Source organism: Elephantulus edwardii, unplaced genomic scaffold (genome assembly GCF_000299155.1).
Source record: "Elephantulus edwardii isolate Elephantulus edwardi_28Jun2011 unplaced genomic scaffold, EleEdw1.0 scaffold00087, whole genome shotgun sequence".
NCBI lineage: Eukaryota > Metazoa > Chordata > Mammalia > Macroscelidea > Macroscelididae > Elephantulus > Elephantulus edwardii.
Window position 1 is genome coordinate 13,730,693 of NW_006399837.1, and position 19,096 is coordinate 13,749,788.

At 43.0% G+C, this 19,096-nt stretch overlaps 1 protein-coding gene across 1 annotated transcript in view; it reads left to right on the forward strand.

Annotated features, from left to right (window-relative positions):
* SP140L (SP140 nuclear body protein-like) overlaps positions 1–19,096 on the forward strand; it is a 42,642-nt gene that overhangs the window by 17,878 nt on the left and 5,668 nt on the right. Inside the window, exons 6-9 of the mRNA XM_006890333.1 lie at positions 1,418–1,468; positions 14,441–14,545; positions 17,606–17,748; positions 18,967–19,014. Coding sequence (XP_006890395.1) covers positions 1,418–1,468; positions 14,441–14,545; positions 17,606–17,748; positions 18,967–19,014 — 347 coding nt within the window. The remainder of the gene's footprint in view (positions 1–1,417; positions 1,469–14,440; positions 14,546–17,605; positions 17,749–18,966; positions 19,015–19,096) is intronic.

The following is a 19,096-nucleotide window of genomic DNA, read 5'->3' on the forward strand; positions in this document are numbered from 1 at the left end:
CTAGATAGTCAGCCTGGATTTAGAAGAGGTCATGACACCAGAGATACTGTTATTGATGTCAGATGGAGTCCTAGCTGACTATCAGGAGAATACCAGGAGAATATCTCCTCATGTTTTACTGGCTATGCAAAGGCATTTGACAGTGTGGATCATAGCAAGTTGTGGCTGACGTTGAAAAGAATGGGAATCCCAGAACACTTAATTGTACTTATATGTAACCTATACCAAGAACCTGTGTTATGAACAGAGCAAGGAAACACTGCATCGTTTGAAATCAGGAAAGCTGTATGCTTGAGTTGGTTGTATCCTTTCCCCATACCTGTTCAAACTGTACTCTTGAGAAAATGATTGAAGAAGCTTGACTTTATGGAGAAGAATGTGACATCAGGATTGGAGGAAGACTCATCAACATCTTACATTATGCAGATGGCACAACCTTAACTTGCTGAAAGCCAGGAAGACTTGAAACACTGCAGAGGATCAAAGACTACGCCCATCAATACGGATTTCATCTCAACAAGAAGACAAAAATCCTCACTACTGGACCAGTAGGCAATGTCATGATAGATAGAGAAAAGATTGAAATTGTCAATATCTTGTTCCACCTGCATCCATAATCCCTTTGTACCAGCAGTCAGGAGATAAGGATATGTACTGCATTGGTCAAGTCTGCTGTTCAGGACCTCTCTGAATTTCTGAGCAACAATAATGTCAGTTTAAAGACTACTCAGGTGAGCTTGATCAGGCCATGGTCTCCTCATTCACTTGATGTGCACCTGAGAGCTAGACAATGAATAAAGATGACAGAAGAAAAATTGATGCCTTTGAACCATGGTGTTGGAGAAGAGGACTGAATATCTCATGGACTGCCAAAAGAACAAACAGATACATCTTAGAAAGAGTGCAGCCAGCACCCTCCTTAGAGGCATGGATGGTGAAATTTTGTCTTGCATAATTTGAGTTTGTTGCTAGGTGATGCTGTTGTGCTTGGAAAGGTGGAGGGTCAGCAAGGAGAGGAAGACTCTCAGTGAGATGAGTTGACACACACTGACTATGTCAGGTGTGTCAGATGAGGAGAATTGCACAGGACAGGACAGGGTTCAGATTTCTGGGTCAGTGGGTTGTTATAAGTCGTACCCAACTCAACAGTCCCTGATTCAGCTTTTCCAAAATTCTAAGATCTAGGCAGCATAACTGTCTTAAGTTCTGAAGAAACTGGAATATGTAAGTATTAAGGAATCTTTATTCCCCCAAAAGACAGGAAGGTCCTGTGTCCTGTCTACAATCTTAGATCTTAGTATGTTTTGATTTCTTTGGAAGGAAAAAAAGACTAATAATCTAAAAATCTTTATAAACTCAAGCCTTCTACATTTTGAATTGTCCTAAAGTTTATGTTGTTTATTTGTAAATTTTCTAGATACTGTGAATGTTGCAGACAAACCTTTGGAAAAACAAAAGAGGAGAAGAGGTAAGCGTAAAGAAAATGCACCTGATTTTGACATTGCTAATGAGGCGCTCTGGTGGCTTAGTGGTAAGAAACTGAGCTGCAATCCTAAAGGCACATGCTTTGAGTCCACCAGTTGCTTTGTGGAAGATGGGTAAGCAGTCTCCTTCCGTGTGATTAACTGCCTCTGAAAACCCACTGGAGGGTCAGGTATGAGTTGGTTTTGACTTGAAGGCATACAAGAAGAAGAAAGATGTTTTTAATGCCAAAGCTTTAAAGCCAAAGCTTATTACTGTTTGCTGTCCTGAAGGTGTTATGGGGGAGCAGTGGTTAAGTACTCAGCTCCTAACCTACACATCACCAGTTTGATCTTACCCATGATTCCACTGGATACAAGACCTGGTAATCTCCCGTTTGTTGATGGATTTCATTGAGTCAGCTGACTCATAGCAACACTTTGAACAAGAGATCGGAACCTTGCCTTGTTCTCCACCATTCTCACAATCTCCAGCATGCCCGAACCTAAAAAGGCCGTTCTGTCTTTTTCTCTGACCTTCCACTTTCCGATGATGACTTTGTCCAAGGACTGGGCTCCCCTTAAACAACATCCCCAAAGTATGTGAGGCAGATTCACACCAACCTTGCCACTGAAGAGCAACCTTTCCTCCAGAACAGACTGACTTGTTCTTTTGAAAGTCCATTCAGTACTTTTCCGCAGCACCACAGCTCAGAGGTATCAGTTCTTCTTTGGTCTTCCTTGTTCACTGTCCAACTTTCAGATACAGAGAAAGTAATTGAAAATGCCATGACTGGGTTAGGCACACCTTAGTCTTTAAACTGACATTCTTACTCTTTAGCACTTTGGAAAGGTCTATTATAGCAGATTTTCCCAGTGCAATGATTTCTTGACTGCTGTTACTACGGGCATTGAATGTGGATACAAGTAAAATGAAATTATTGACAACTTCAGTCTTTTCTCCATTTGTCATGATGTTGCCCTGGGTCCATTAATGGAGATTACTTTCTTGCTGTTGAGCTGTAAATCATTTTGAAGGCTGTGGTCTGTGATCTTCATTAAGTGCTTGAAGTCTCTTTCTGCAAGATTGCATTTTCTGCGTTACACAGGTTGCTGAGCCTTCCTCCAGTTCTCATGTCACATTCTTCTTCATGTGATCCAGTTTCTTGAATGTTTAATTCATCATACAGGTTGACTATAGCAAAAGGATATAATCCTGACACATCTTTTCTAGTTTTAAACCATGCAGTGTTTCCTTGCCCTGTTCAGACAGCTGCTTCTTGGTCTATGTATAGGTTTCACATTAGCACAATTAGTGTTCTGGGATTCCCATTCTCAGTATTAGCCATAATTTTTTATGATCTATATTGTCAAATGCCTTTGTATATACTGAATAAAGCACAAATAGACACTCTTCTGGTAGTCTTTCAGCTAAGATCTATCTCACATCAGCAGTTACATTCTTGGTGCCACAGCTTCTTCTGAATGCAGTTTGGATTTCTGGTGGGTCCCTGTCGATATGCTATTCAAGCCATTTTTTATAATCTTCAGGAAAATTTTACTTGATAGTGATATTAATGATAATATTTGATAATTTCTACACCTTTTTTGGGGATTGGGAATAATTATAGATCTCTGCTAATTAATTGGCCAGGTGTTTGTCTTCCAAATTTTTTGGCATAGAGTGCTGAGCACATCCAGGCTTGGATCTGTTCCCCAAAACACCTCAGTGTGTTTTCCGTCTGTTCCTGACACCTTAATTTTTGCCATTCCCTTTAATGAAGTTTGGGCTTCTTCCTTTAGTACTGTTGGTTCTAGGTTTTATGCTGTTTCCTGAAATAGTTCATTATGGACTAATTCTTTTTGGTACAGTGAATAGCTATATATTTCTTTCTTCTTTTTATATTTTCTACATTATTCAAGATTTTCCCTGTAAAATCTTTGAGCATTGCAACTTGAACCTTCAATTTGTGTCAGTCTGCTTTTTCAAAGATTGACAGCCTTGGAAACTCTATTGGGAAATTCTACTCTGTCCACTGCGCAACCAGGAGACACATTGCACTGGGAAAGTCTGCCGTCAGGAAACTCTCCAAATAATTGAGGAAGAAATGATGTCAGTGTGAGGACTAAGATGTGTCTGATTTAGTCTGTGGTCTTTCTGTTCACCTGCTATGCATCTCAGAGCTGTACAGTGAATAAGGATGACAGAAGAAGAATTGATACCTTTGAGCTGTGGTATTGGAGAAGGGTACCAGATAGCCCATAGACTGCCAAAAGAACAAACAAATGTCTTGGGGAAAGTGCAGCCAGAGTGCTCTTTGGAGGCAAAGATGATGAGGCTTCATCTCACATTTCTGGATGTTGCTAGGAGTGACTGTTCCTTGGAGAATGACATCATGCTTGGAAAGGTGCAGGGTCATCAAAGTAAAGAAAGACAGTCAACCAGGTGAATTGACACTGTGACTGCTGCAGTGGGTGTGTTAGTGGGAGGATGGCACAGGATAGGACAGGGTTCCGATCTGTTTCATAGGGTCGCTAAGTCGTATTAGACTTGACAGCACCTAACAACAATAACAACACTGTCCATACAGTGTTCCTGTGCATTGATCATTTGTTGGAGTCCAAACTGCAAAAGATGCCGGAATTAGGTACTAGGCAGGAAAGCTTGCTCTGACGAAAAGCCGGACGTGTAGCTGTGTAACGTTTTTGCTAGTGCCTTGGAAGAAGCAAAAGTCAAACTTTTCAGTCACACAAGAGGTCCTTTGAGGTGATGTAAGAGGATGACTCAGCGTTTCAATCATTTCAGCACATGTTAGAAATAGGAATGCGTCTGAAGGGTCTGTGGAGGAACATTTTGTCTACTGGAATAAATCCCTGTAACATTTCAACTTTGGTTGGAAATGCATTAAAGTTTTGGATTAAGTTAGAAAGAATTGGGATTTTTATAAGGAAGATGAATTGCTTATTATTCCTCTTTTACTTTCTTTTTTACTTTTAATTTTACTTTTAAATTTTAACTTTTTTATTCTAATGAAAGTTTACAGAGACTTTGGATTTCCAGTCATTCATTGTTTCATACTTTTCTCCCTGCCCACCCCTCCCCCTGAGTTTGCTTTTCTCTTTGAAAAGTAAAAAAAAAATATTTTATTATTATACAGTCCCCACCTCCTCCAGTCCACTCCACTATGCAGCCTTCATTCTGGACTCTTGTCATGACAGTAATACCTAATCATATATTCCTCCTAAACAATTCTCTCCCTCATCTGTTTCAATGCAGTATGCATTATTTATCTCCTCTTAGATTCCCCCCAACACCGATGTCAGTCGTGCTTTACAACAGTGGCACTATGCAGTATTTGTCTTTTTGTGACTGAGATATTTCACTCAGCATACTGTCCTCCAGGCTCACCCATTTTGTATAATATTTCATGAGTTCCTTGTTTTTCAATGCAGCGTATTCCATTGTGTGACTATACCACAGCTTCTCTAGCCATTCCTTTGTTGATGGGCACTTGAGTTGTTTCCAACTCTTTGCTATTGTGAACAACATAGCAATAAACATGGGTGTGCATATATCTGCTTGTGTAGCAGTTATGGTTTCTTTAGAGTATATTCTCAATAGTGGAATTGCTGGGTCAAATGGTATTTCTATTTCTAACTTCTTGAGAAAGTGCCATACAGCCTTCCATAGTGGTTGCACCATTTTACAGTTTTACACTCCCACCAACAGTGAATAAGGGTTCCAGTTTCTCCACAACCTTCCCAGCATTTGTTGTTTGCTGTTCTGTTAAATTTTGCTATTCTTACTGGGGTGAGATGATATATTTGGTTTGATTTTCATCTGTCTTACAGCTAGGGATTTTGAACATTTCTTTATGTGTTTGTTTGCCATCTGAATGTCTTCTTGAATGAAGTGTCTGTTCATATCCTGTGCCCATTTTTCAATTGAGTTGTTTAGCTTTATCTTGTTGTGGTGATCTAGTATTTTATAAATTCTAGATAATAAGTCCCTTATCAGACATGTCATTACCAAATATTTTTCCCAGTCTGTGACTTGTTTCCCTTTTTACCCTGTTGGAGAAGTTTTTGCATGTACACAGGGATTTTATTCTTAAAAGGTCCTATTCATCTGTTTTATCCTCTCCTGATTGTAGGTCTCTTTTACTTTCTTTTTTTTTTCAAAAAAATTATTTTTTGTTTGTGCACCGTCAAATTGGATCTGACTTGTACAGGAGGAGATTGCCCCTCCCTTCTCCAGCAGAGCATCTGGTGGATTCAAACTGCGTATCTCTGGGATTGCAGTGCAGCTTCTTGCCAGTAGGCCACCAGAGCTTCCTCTCTTTACTTTCTTCAACAAAGTTTTAGAAGTTTCTTTGTAAAAATCTTATGTTTTTATTGTCAGATTTATCAAAATACAATTGTCATACATTAAATTCACAACTTGTGTTCCAGCAAAGATGCCACAATACAATGGTTCAGATTGGTCTCTTACCTGTTATGATGTTGAGGTAAGATAATGGGCTATACGAGGGGATTATGTCATCAGGATTGGAAGAAGACTCATCAACAGTCTGCAGTATGCAGATGACACAGGCATACTTGCTGAAACTGAGGAGGACATGAAGCATTTGCTGAAGAAGGTCAAGGACTGTAGTCTTCAATGTGGATTGAAGAAAACAAAAGATTCTCACCACTGGTCCAGTTGGCAGTACCATGATAAATGGAGAAGAGATTGAGGTTGTTAACAGAGCTTGCTTGGCTCCACAGTCAACACTCTCAGCAGCAGCAGTCAGGAAGTAAAAAAATGAATTGCATTTGGAAAATCTGCTGTCGAGGACCTCTCCAGAGTCCTAAAGAGTAATGTCAGTCTAGGGACTAAGGTGCACCTGATCCAGGCCATGGTTTTCACAACTACTTGCTGTGTGTCAGGGAGCTGGACAGTAACTAAAGATGACAGAGAAGAATTGATGTCTTCCTCTCTCGACTTTAGTGCCATCTTGTTTGAGACTTCCAGACCATTGGGGCCGAATGGAGGAAAAAGCAAATGTGCAGGCTGATGCATAAAAGAAGAAAGGTGAGACAGAGGTCCAAGCAAACGTGAGCCTCTGCACCCACAGACGCCACAGCAGCAGGAGTAGAGAATGCCACAGGCTGGGGACACTGAGACAAATTTGCATGCTTCTGTCTGGAACTTCTGACTTAAGGGATCTAGACCTTCCATCACCATTCGATTGCCACGAACACTTCTAAGAGCCCACTTTACTCCTTCAAAACCAGGCCCTTTTTGATCTCTTGCTCTGGACCTATGATTTCTGGGCTAACTCTGCTTCGTTGGGGTTGGATGTAATGTGCACGGTAAATCATACCTTGGGCTGTATTAGCTGAAGAATTAAAAAAAAAATATTGATACCTTTGAGTTGTGCTGGAGAAGAGTCTTGACCATATCATGGTCGGCCAAGAGAACACACAGGACTGTCTTAGGTGAAACCACATTTCTCCTCGGAGGCTTGGATTTTGAAGCTCCATCTCACATACTTTGGGCACGTGGCCAGGAGGGACCGATCCTTGGAGAAGGACATCCTGCTGGGAAGGGTGGAAGGACAGCGTAGGAGAGGAAGACCCCAGAGGAGATGGATTGATAGAGTAAGTAGGGCAATGGGGGTTGGTATGTCACAGTCACTGAGATTGGCCCAGGACAGGGTAGGCTTCAGACCTGTTGTACATAGGGTTGCTGTGAGTCACAGGTAACTAGATGGCACATAATAGCAGTATAATGTAAATGATAGAGAGTTAGTAGTTTCTATCGTCCCTAAGAAGATGCTGGGCAGTACATGTTTTGGCTCAACTGCTAACCTAAAGTTAGCAATTTAGCCCAGCCAGCAGCACCACAGAGAAAAGACCTGGTGATCTGCTTCCGTAAAGGTGACAGCCTTGGAGCGCTTCTACTCTGTAACATACACAGGGAGTGAAACTATCTTATGACAGTGGATATAAGCTGTCCTAAGTGCGTATCTTTCTTAGTTAAGCTCATGAGAATATGCATTTGGAAAGATGTTCCAAGAAAGCTAAATGAAGCAAAACTCAAAATATGGAGTCTGCAGTCTGTAGCCAAACATGGGAATTTATTTAAATGTACATCTCTTTAAAAAAGACTGTATGTATACAAACACTTGTAAAAAATGTATTTTTTATTAATTTTTTTATTCATTGTTGCATGTTTTCATCCCCCTCCCCAAGTCCACCCCTTGTTGCAGATTATTGTCATACATCTAAAAATGTATTTTTATTTCTAAGTCCTCATCTATAAACATGCAGTTATTACATATGAAAGACTTAGGTGTAGATACATAGAAGGATCACTGGAAATTTATCCATAAAAAAATATATACCATAATTGCTTTTGGTTATTGAAATATGAGTGATTTTTATTTGTCTTAATCTGAATGTTTAGATTTAGAGGAGTATCTGACAGCAATTTGTGGAGTAGTGAAAGATAAATCCCTCATTTTGGAGTTGACCATTAGTTACAGTGTGGTCCCTGCCCTTAGCCCAGTGCCTTGACCCACTTATTTCCCAGCTCCACCCTCCAGCACGATACCCCTTCACTTCTACCAAATACTTTCAGAATTAATCTCCCATTGTCCGACCCATGACTTGACAGCTTGTCAGAGAGATTTTTTTTTTCCTGTGTTCCAGTGTCTCTTAAGTTTACTTGTACTGTCTCCGAAGGGACTGTGAAGGGACGGTGATGTGTCCTGTAGAACTCCTGTATAGAGTGTGTTTTTCTTCTTGGACCGAGGTCCCAACGGGTTTAGGCTCCGCCTCGGGGCTTGTTACCTGGAGGCGTGTCAGATGTTATTGTGGGAGTCCTCTGTGTTGCCTGGTCTCGGCTTGTGCCCGCACTGTTTCTGCTCTAGAGACTAAGGTCCGCCTGATACAGGCCATGGTCTTTGCAATCACTTGTTATGCATCAGAGAGTTGGACAATGACTAGGGAGGATAGAAGGAGAATTGATGCCTTTGAGCTGTGGTGCTGGAGAAGAGTATTGAATGTACCATGGACTGCCAAGAAAACAGATTCATCGTAGAGAGGGTTAAACCAGGCTGCTCCTTGGAGGCAAGGATTCTGGGTCTTCGTCTGACATACTTTGGACATGTTGTAAGGAGAGACAGGTCCTTGGAGAGGGACATCATGCTTGGGAGGGTGGAGGGCAGGTGCAGGAGGGGAAGATCCTCTATGAGGTGGATTGATTCAGTGACTGGGGTAATCGGAATGGGTGTGTCAGAGGCAATGAGATTGGCACAGGATAGAGCAGGGGTTAGGGCTGTTGTACATAGGGTCGCTATGAGTCACAAACGACTCGACGGCACATAACAACAACAACAACAACCTTGAAAATACTGTAGATTCAAGACCACGCAAATACAATGAATACTGCACTGAAGACTTCCCAATGGATGTCGTATATTTGCACTATGTTGTTATCAAGTCAAAATTGACACACGGCTGACCCTCCAGTGGGTTTTTAGAGGCAGAATCGCGTGGGAGGAAGCAGCTAGTGGATTCAGTCTGTGTGTGTTCAGTTGGCAGCACAGCTCTTCTTACTTGGCCACCACAGCTCCCAACTATGATGTGTAGAAATCCAGCCTGAATATTCCTTAGAAAATAAGATGGTGAGACTTCACGTCACATTCTTTGGGCATGTTGTTAGGAGGGGCTGGTTGTGGAGAGGGAAGCCATGCTTGGGAGAGCAGAGGGTCCGTGAAGAAGAACGTCAGTGAGATGGATTAGCACAGCGACTGCAGCCGTGGGCCCAAGCACAGCAGAGGCAAGACGATGGCCTATGGTCTGAGAGGGTTTTGTTCTGTTGTGTGTAGGGTCACTGGGTTGGAGCCAACAGCATCTGACATGACAGTAGTTTATTAAGTCTGCAATATCATTGTGAAAACATCTGAAATATTGTGAGAATGACCAAAATGACAGACTTGAAGAACTTCCACATGGCATTGGGGAAATGGCCATGATGTAGACCCACTCAGTACGGAGTTGCCACAAAACTTGGATTTGCAAAAGAAACCAAAAAACACGTAACACCCCCACAGTATCTGCAAAGTGCAATACAACAAAGGACAGTAAAGTAAAAAGTCTTTCAAGGTTTCTTAGTCATCTAGGGCTTCTGTTGCAGAAATACAACCAATGGATAAGCAGAAATTTGTTCTCTTACCGTTTGGGAGGGTAGAAGTCCAAGTTCAGGGTATCAGCTCTAGGGGAAAGCCCACTTGCTCTCTTGTCCTTCGTGGAGGAAGGTCTATTTCATTCAGTATTTTAGTTCAGACGTTCCTGGGAGACCGCCCTGTGTCTGGGTGTCCAGATCATTGAGCATCTTCCTTCGTGCAGGGTTCTGGTCCAAACAGAGGAGAGAGATTCCTGGAGATTATTTCCTGGTGGTACTGAGGTCTCCTCTCAGCTGGCTTTCCTTCCCTATATGTCTCATCCACTCATTGTCATTGCGTCTGAACTGCGTCAGAGCAGATCCTCCGGAGGGTCTTCAGAGGCTGTAATTCACCAGGAGGTGTCCCATCTTCCTCTGAAGGAGTGCTGGTGCATCTGCCAGGGACCTTTCGGAGAGTCACAAAGTAGGTTCTGACTCAACAGCAAGGGGATTTTCTTTGTTTTTATTCCTAGAAAACAACAAAGTGGATGACCACCTGTTCTTGAAAGCAGTAGAGGTGAAAATCAATCTTCAAGGCCCTGCAAAGATTGTTATGTTGTTAGGGTGCCGTCAAGTCAAGTATGACTCCTAGTGACCCTGTAAACAACAGACCTGAACCCTGTCCTGTCCTGTGCCATCCTCGTCAACTCTCACACACTTAAACCCATCGCTACAGTCACTGTGTTAAGCCATCTCATTGAAGGCCTGCCTTTCTTTTCTCCTCCACCTTTCCAAGCATGATTTATTTCGTTTTCCTGGAAACAGCCTCTCCTAGCAATGTGCCCAAAATGTGTGAGAAGTTTCACCATCCTTTCCTCCCAGGAGCACTCTGGATGTGCTATTCCTAAGACATCTGTTTATTCTTTCGACAGTCCATGGGATATTCACTGCTCTTTGTCAGCACCAGAACTCAAAGGCATCAACAGGTGTATCAGAGTCTCCAGTCTGACATCGTTGCTCTTTAGTACTCTGGAGAGGTCTCTGACCGCAGATTTTTCCAATGCAATTCATCTTCATTTCCTGACTGCTGGTGATAATAGTGTTGAGTATAGAACTAAGCAAGCTATAATTATTATCTCTTCTTATCTGTCATAACGCTGCCATTTGGCCCCATGGGGAGAATCTTTGTCTTCTTAATGTTGAGCTTCAATCCATAGTGAAGACTGTAGTCCTTGGCCCTCTGCAGCAAACGCTTCAGGTTCTCCTCAGTTGCAACAAGCAGGGTTGTGTCATCTGCATAGTGCATTTTCTTGATGAGTCTTCTGCCAGTCCTGATGCCACATTCCTCCTCAGGAAGCCCAACCTCCCAAATGAGCTGTTTTGCATGTAAATTGATATGGAGATAGGATGCATCCCTGATGCGCACCTTTCCTGATCCTCAACCATGTAGTGTTTCCCTGCTCTGTTCTGAGGACTGCTTCCTGGTCCAAGTACAAGTTTCGCGTGAGCACAGTTAAGTGTTCTGTGATTCCCATCCTTCTCAAGGTGAGCCGTGATTTCTTGTGATTCACACTCAATTGCCTTTGCATGGTCAGTGAAATAGACGTTCCTCTGGTACTCTCTGCTTTTGGCTGAGATCCATCTAATGTTGGCTATAAATTAGATTATTATTGTTTTGTACTCTTGAGTCGAGACCGACCCATAGCTGACCCTCCAGTGGGTTTTCAGAGGCAGTTAAGTATACACGATATTACCCATTCTGTAGAGCAGCTGGTGGATTCAAACTGCATGCCTTCGAGATTGTAGCACAGCTTCTTACCACTAGGCCACCAGACTAGAATGTTGTTGATTGCCTTCGTGTTGAGCATGACTCATAGTGACCCTATATGAACAAAAAAGGTCAGACTAGAATAGTAAACGTTAAACACCAGGAAAAAGACAAAGGATTTTGTCCTACCATAGAAAATCAAATGCATTTAAACAATAGTAAACATTGAGGTACATATATCTTGCCATTGACCTTGCAAACAGGAAAAAATTCTTTGTTATGAAAACTATCAAGTCATCCCTCCGTTACTCTTTGACCTAAGATTTTAGAGGACTCACTTTCTACCCATTACTTTTTTCCTTATTTTTAATGTTTGGTTGGTTGGTTTTGTTTTGTTGTGAACCATCAAATATGACTGGCACAGGAGGAGATTGCCTCTCTTTCTCCAGTGGAATATCTGGTGGATTCAAACCTTGTGCCTTTGGGATTGCAGTGCCGCTTCCTGCCACTAGACCACCAGAGCTCCCCTCTACCCCTTCCTTTCCATCACCCTTCTGCGCATTTTGTTGTGCGAGCTTGGGTGAACAAAGCCCTCGGTCACATTTACTGTTAGCTTCAGCACAGATGTGTGGAATATTTCCCATCCAGGTGAAGTGAGAGCATGGGTCTCAACTGTGGAGCCCATGAGAGGTTCACCTTTGATGCACGGGCTCCTGTTCATTCCTTACCTACTGCTAAAGGAGTTCTGGTGGCTTAGTGGTAAGGAATTGCACCACAGACCCAAAGGCATGCAATTCAAATCCACTCGCTGCTCCACGGGAGAAAGGTGGGTGGAACTTCCTGTCATTTACTTCCTCTGCACACCGTCTCAGGGTCAGCTAAAAGCCGGTTCTGACTCAACAGCACATAACAACAGCTACTAAAAAGTCTGCAAAGACTTCACGCCATTCTGTAGTTTTTCTCCAAATGCTTGAATTTCTGCAATCACAGTGATTTTTATCCCTGTCTCATACAATTGCTCCCAAGGTTAAGTAAGTTAGTAGGTTTACACGCGTTCAGAATATATTAGCCACTTAACACATAGATGATGAGTGTAAGTGAAATTCCGATTTCAGTTGTTGGTTTTCCTTTTAGATATACGTGAATATAGAAGGAACAGGGTGAGCCTAAAGGTCGCCATCAGCGTCTTGGTACCTTAAAGACTTTGGGTTAAATCTGGCTTTTTCTTTTCTATTTTACAGGGTCCTGGAAAGTTACATATAAATGGAATTTTAGAAAACAGTCTCTTTGCAATGCTCATCTGAAACTGTGATTGTTTTTCTGTTTTCTCAGGGAGGAAAAGAGGTAGACCTCGGAATCCTTTGACTCAAGGACACAGAGGCCCGGGGAAAAGTGGCCGGTCAAGAGGTGAGCACCAATTCAGTGGCTGCCTGCGGTTTCCGCTGGGTTTTAATAACAAACCCTTTTCTTTACTTGCTTTATGAGCTGTAATAGAAATTATATGTAGAGAGCTGAGAAGTGTATCACATTTAGTTGATCTCCACAATGTGTCAGGAAGAGAGTGACAGATATCATGGTGATAGGTCCGCAACCAGATCCTGGCGCCAGGGGCCACAGCAGGGCTGTCTACACTCGGCTCATCACTTAAGAGGAAGCAGAATAGTCCATCTCTGAGTAAAAGAGTGACCCACAGTTGTTGACCTGGGCCTCCGCTTGCTGCACAGAGATCCCCAGGGTTCACACTCATAGTGGCCCAGAGTAACAGATTTTGTGTTCTAGACCTTCCTCTGGCTGCACAGGCTTGGACCTGTCGCGAGACGTCTCTTGTGTCTGTTTTCTCGTCTTTAAGCCGGAGCGTGATGCATACCACTGCTGTTATAAAATAGAACTGACATAGGGAGTTGTGGGAGAATAGGAAAAGAGTGGCTAGATAATGAACACGGCTTTGGAACAGATGAGGAGAAGAACTGTCTGAAAGGAAAGTCTGATTAGGTATTTATTATACATATGACAGCAGTGTGGAACTAGAGGTGCATTGCGAAGAGGACTCGGGAAGAGGGAGGAAGGAAAATACGCAACAATAAATGAATGAAACCCGCACCGTTCTGTAAACTTTTGTTAAAATCACATTTTTTTTAAAAAAAAAAAACAGTTTTAAAAAAGGTGAGTAAAACTAAGTTGCTTCTCTGCTTTGCCTGATTCTAATATTTTGTCTATGTCAAAACCAGCCTCAGGGCCATGGTCATGATGAGAAGCCCTTCCTGCCTCCACAGCTTTGATTGAAAGGACAGGGCAACTACCCATCCACCTGGAATGAGACCTTTTATCCTCACGTCTATAAAATCAGGTCCCAAGTGCCACCTGCCTGTGCCATTTGATGATCATTCTGGAGTTCCCTAAGTTCTTTTCTCAGCCATAGACAAAGTGAAGGTAAAGGCAAAATACAGTGGAATGAAGAATAAATCTGATACTAGATACCATTTCCATTAAGCTGCCTGATAGGGACTTTGGTGCTCAAATGGGGAGATAAAATAGTCTTTGTTGGTATAGTAGGTGAAGTGCTAAGCTTTTAATTTCATGGTCATCAGTTCAGGTTCACTAATGGCTCCATGGGAGAATAAAGAGACAGCTTGCTCCCGTTAAGATAGTCTCAGATCTCTCACTGAGGCCCACCATAAGTTAGAATCAACTCAACCACAAGTGGCTATTTAAAAAAAACGAACCTGGCTAGAAAGCTCCCTTCTGAACAAGGACAGCCGTCGTGTTTCATTGTAGCAATCAGTGAAGCCTCAGAGATTGCAGGATAAGACCATTCTACTAAAGTCTGATTTTTCTGTGTAAGTATCCCGCTTTGTGTAAGGTTTGAGAGATTGAATTGTGGTATCTAGACACCTCCTACTTAGCATATGTTTTCAAGGTTTTTTTACTCAAGAAAGATTTTGCAACTCTAGAGATTTGTTGTAAGACTCTTTGTGTCTTCATAGGAATGACCTCGGTGGGAGAAGAGGGAGGTATATATAATTGTAAAATGCAACCAGACAAAGAAATCTTCTTTTCCAGATCTAAGAAAGCATGTAGCAGAAGCTGTGGATTTTTCTTCCTCTGTACTGCCTGTGACTTGTGGTGAGGTGAAGGGGACTTTATACAAGGAGAAATTTGAACAAGGTGGGTTTCGTGGTCTTGTAGTTCCGACTTTGGTCTGAAGGAATCACAGGAGTAAAGGAGTGATCCGTGTGAAATTCAGTGTTAAAGGAACTGGGATCCAACTCTGGTTTCAGAAAAGGAGGAGGTGTATCATCTCTAAGGTGGTATTTTCACTTTAAAAAAAATGACTTGGAAAAAAGCCCCGTAGTTGTTAGGTTCTCACTGCCACGCGCACGTGCCGTGAGGGTGTACCTACCGTTTTACTCTCTCCAGTGGAGGAGGATTCCAGTGCCCACACATCGGATTTTATTCTTTCTGAAACAAGTCCATTCACACATGATATCCATACCCTACAACTCGCCAATTGAAAGTGTACAGTTCACTTTACACTTCATTTACTCACGAAGTTGAACCATCATCACAAGCTTCTTTCCAAACATTTGTTGTATCTCCCAAATGAAAGCCCCTGTGCTTTAGCGATCGGTCCCCGTTCCCACCCCACCTCACTGACAGCATGAAGTGACAATTTCCCTACTTCCAGCTCTGCAGCGTTCCTCTTCTGGGTATAACTGGAATCAGTATGTGGCCTTTTGTGACATGGCTTCTTCCACTTGTCATGTATTTTCAGAGTTCATTCATGGTGTAGCATGAATGAGTATTTCATTCCCTTCCCTTACCAAATAATAGAATATTTCATGTTTTGTGAAATGTCCCATTTGTTTATCCTTCCTCAGCCGGGGGACATTTTGATTTACACTTTTCGGTAATAGGACTATTTCTGTGTTAAATATGCAGGTTTTTAGAGAATATTTGTTTTCCATTCTCTTGGGTGCATATTTAGGAGTGGAAATGCTAGATCACATGGGAGCGCTCTCTTTCTTTTTTTTTATTTAGTTTGTTTATTTTTCATTTCAATGAACATCTACAGAGATTTTGGAATTCCATTCATTCATTGTTGCACCCTTCTCCCCCGCCCACCCCACCTCCCTCTGTTTGATTTTTTTGAGGACCTGCCAAACTGTTCTCCACAGTAGCCATTCCACCTTGCATTTCCTGAGGCAGTGAGCGAGGGTTCACATTTCTCCACTTCCTCTCCAACACTGTCTTTGTGATTATGACCATCATTGGATACAGAGTGGTATCACATTGTGGTTTTCATTTGCGTTATCCTACTAATTCATGAGCTTCTGACACTTCTCTTTCAGTGTACTATTCTGACTGATTCTTTTATGATTTTCAGAAACATTTGGCTTGCAGGTGATATTGTTCAATAATTTCTACTCTGTGTTGAAGTACCTTTCTTGGGAATAGAAACAGACATGGATATTTTTCAATCATTGGCCAAGTAGCTGTCCTCCAAATTTCCTGGCATAGACTAGTGCGCACATTCAGGATCAAAAAACAACATCATGTTGTTGTTGTTAAGTGCCATCAAGTCATAGCAACCCTGTGAATGAAAGACCTGAACACTGGTATAACTTTCATCATTTCTCCCAAGTTTGTTGAGTTTCCGGAGGCAAGCTATTTCAGAAGTGGGTGCCGCTCCTGCTTCCAAGCTTATTTTAATCGGGGAGCTCCACCAAACGCTGTCCACCATGGGTGACCATTATTGCATTTGACACATCAGTGTCACAGTATGACACTGATGATGAACATCTTGATGGAGAAAATACAGAAATTATCGACAATTTCATCTTACTTGAATCCACAATCAACCTTTCTTGGTACCAGCGATCAGGAGATCAGAAGACATATTGCATTGGGCAAGTTTACAGTCAGATCCCTCTCTAAATTGCTAAGGAGCAGTTTGAAGACTGAGGTGTACCTGATTTGAACCATAGTCTTTTTCATTCGCTTGTTCTGCATCTGAGAGCTGGACAAAGACAAAGGGTGACAGAAGAATTGAAGCCTCTGAGTCGTAGTATTGGAGAAGAACACGGAACACCTCATGGACGGCCAGGCAGCTGTGTCTTGGGACTCATGGAGCCAGGGTGTTCCTGGGACGCAGGGGTAGTGCGGTTTCATCTAACATATTTGGGGCATTTTGCCAGGAGAGGCTGTTCGTTGGAAAGAGACATCGTGTTTGGAAAGGTGGAGGGTCAGCAGAAGAGGTTGACAGTGATGGCAGCAGCGGGTACAAGTGTGTGGCCCAGAGCAGGACCGTGTTCAGGTCTGTTCATAGGAGCTCTGTGCATCGTACTTCACTTGACAGCACCTAACAACAACAACAACGATAACTAATGATGTTGAACGTAACTTTCATACGTTAACTTTTCCACTGGATAATATTTCAAAATTATTAAATATCAGACCCAAACCCAAACCCACTGTGGCCAGGTCCAGTGCAGCGTGACTGTCTTGCGCTTCCGAGGCTGCACGTATTGATGGGGAAAGACTGTCTCTCTTTATTCTGCAGAGCAGGTGGCGGGTCCCCATCACTGACCTCTGGTTAGCAACACAACCCTTCATGCAGCACTGGTTCCTGATTTACTATCAGCTGCCGGTGAAATTATCAATGGGAAAGTCTCTGCTTAAAAATGGCATTAAACTGGATGAAAAGGAATGTAGTAGAGGATGCAGTGTTTCTCTGGTGACACTCTGAGCTTCAGGACATCTGTGGACTATCGCGGGCAAAAGCCAGAAAGCCAATTCTGGATTCTGTTTCCATACTGGCCCCTAGGGATAGCTGGAGACTCACCTGCTTCCTGTCCTGAGATTCAGTAGCAGATGGGAGTCCTTTCAGACTGGAATCACCTGCTCCTCTCAGAAACAATTCGGAAATACTTTTAAATGGCTGGTTTACGTCGTGATTTCTATGCTTTTCAAATGTGAAAATCAAGGAAATGTGCTGACACTGCAGGAATGTGCTCTGCAGGGAACTTGAGGACGAGTTCTGGTCATTTGAAATCCTGAAGGGGAGGGTAGACCTTCTTACTATTGATCGTAAGCGCAGATGGGCTGGCTTCACATCCATTGTGGTGGGACGGACACACACACACACACACACACACACACCACGCCCCACCCCCGTCTAAACTCTGGGGACAGAGACCTCAGGATCTGCTTACCCTGGTCTTACAGGAGTCTCAGAGAAATCCATTCAGCATGAAGATGGAAACTGGTTCACCCCCATCGAATTTGAAATCAGAGGAGGCTACGCGAGATCAAAGAACTGGAAGCTGAGCGTGCGCTGTGGTGGACGGCCTCTGCTGTGGCTGATGAAGGTATTCTAGTGCCCTGCGTGGTGCGTCTCGATAGTAAGGTGTCTGTGCATTCACCACACAGGTGTGGAGTTTCTCCTCACACTTGGGGTAGAGCGGCCCCACATGCATCGTCCTAGTACAGTGCAGGGCATTGGTGTTAGAAGACTGGCCCGTCAGGAGAGGAGCAGGCGCTCCCCAGAGACAGAGGTGGTTCTGACTCGGGTGCGTGTAGGTAACTTCACGCACTGACCAAAAGAAGAGTTGATGACGTGAAACCCAGAGCCAAGATTGGGCTGGCCCTGTTGCTTTGCGAGGTAGATCATATATTGTAAGGTGTGAGCTGTCAGTGTTGTTTAAATCATAGTCTAGTCTGTGCAGACACATGAGGTCTTCTCAGGACGGACGTGACTTATTTAAACCATCAGATAGGCGAGTGGCCCTGAAATGACTCCATGTCTTTTCACAGCCAACAACTCCCCTACGCAGCCTGTACACTTTCCTCCAGTGTCACCCTCTGAATTGTCCCTCCTTGAACTGGCCCTCGGTCACCCCTACTGGAGGTGCCTGCGGTTTGGTGCTCTTCTTACACTGTTTTATTGCTATCCTTCTGTACATCCATCTAGACTAGATTTTGTCCATCTTTGTGTTTTCTGTCTTCGCATTTCCAAACTTTCCGTTTAGCATAGTGTCCAGCATCCAGTAATAATCAACAAGTGTGTGTTGATTGAATCGCCCCAGGGTAAGGGAGCTGTGGTGTGTATTCAGGAGGAGTTGCATTGTGAGCCCAAAGGTGGAACCTCTGAAAGTTCAAATCCACCATCGGCTGTGGGAGAGGAAGATGGGGAACCTCTGTGATTTACAGCCTCTCGAAGCCTGCTGCAGGGTCAGCTCTGAGGCGATTCCGACTTGGCAGCACTGATGTCTTTTTAGTTGAAGGACTCAAGCTAGGATCTCATTCGTGGCAGTGGAAAAGAAATGATCGGTGTAAGAGAAATTGTGAAGGAAAGCCTCTTAGAAATCGGGAATGAAACAAAAGGAAAAGAAAAAAATGCTATTGAGGACTTTTTAAGCTACTATTGATTTAAGTCGCATAGAAGTCAAGTAGGGAGAGGGAGATGGTTTCTCATGTAGACATCTCAGGAGTCAGCTGCCAGTGGGACATCCAGGTACATACATTCAGGGTGAGACTGTAGATGCGAGGAGCACAGGCTAATCACATCCTGGAATTTCTTTTCTCAGGAAGGATTCCTCCCTCATCCACCAAGAGGCCCTCACTGGAGAAAAATGGTGATTATTGCATAACTTTCTACAGGTTCATCATATAACTGACTTGGCAAAGTTTATCTAGGTTTTCTGCGGTCAGTAGTTT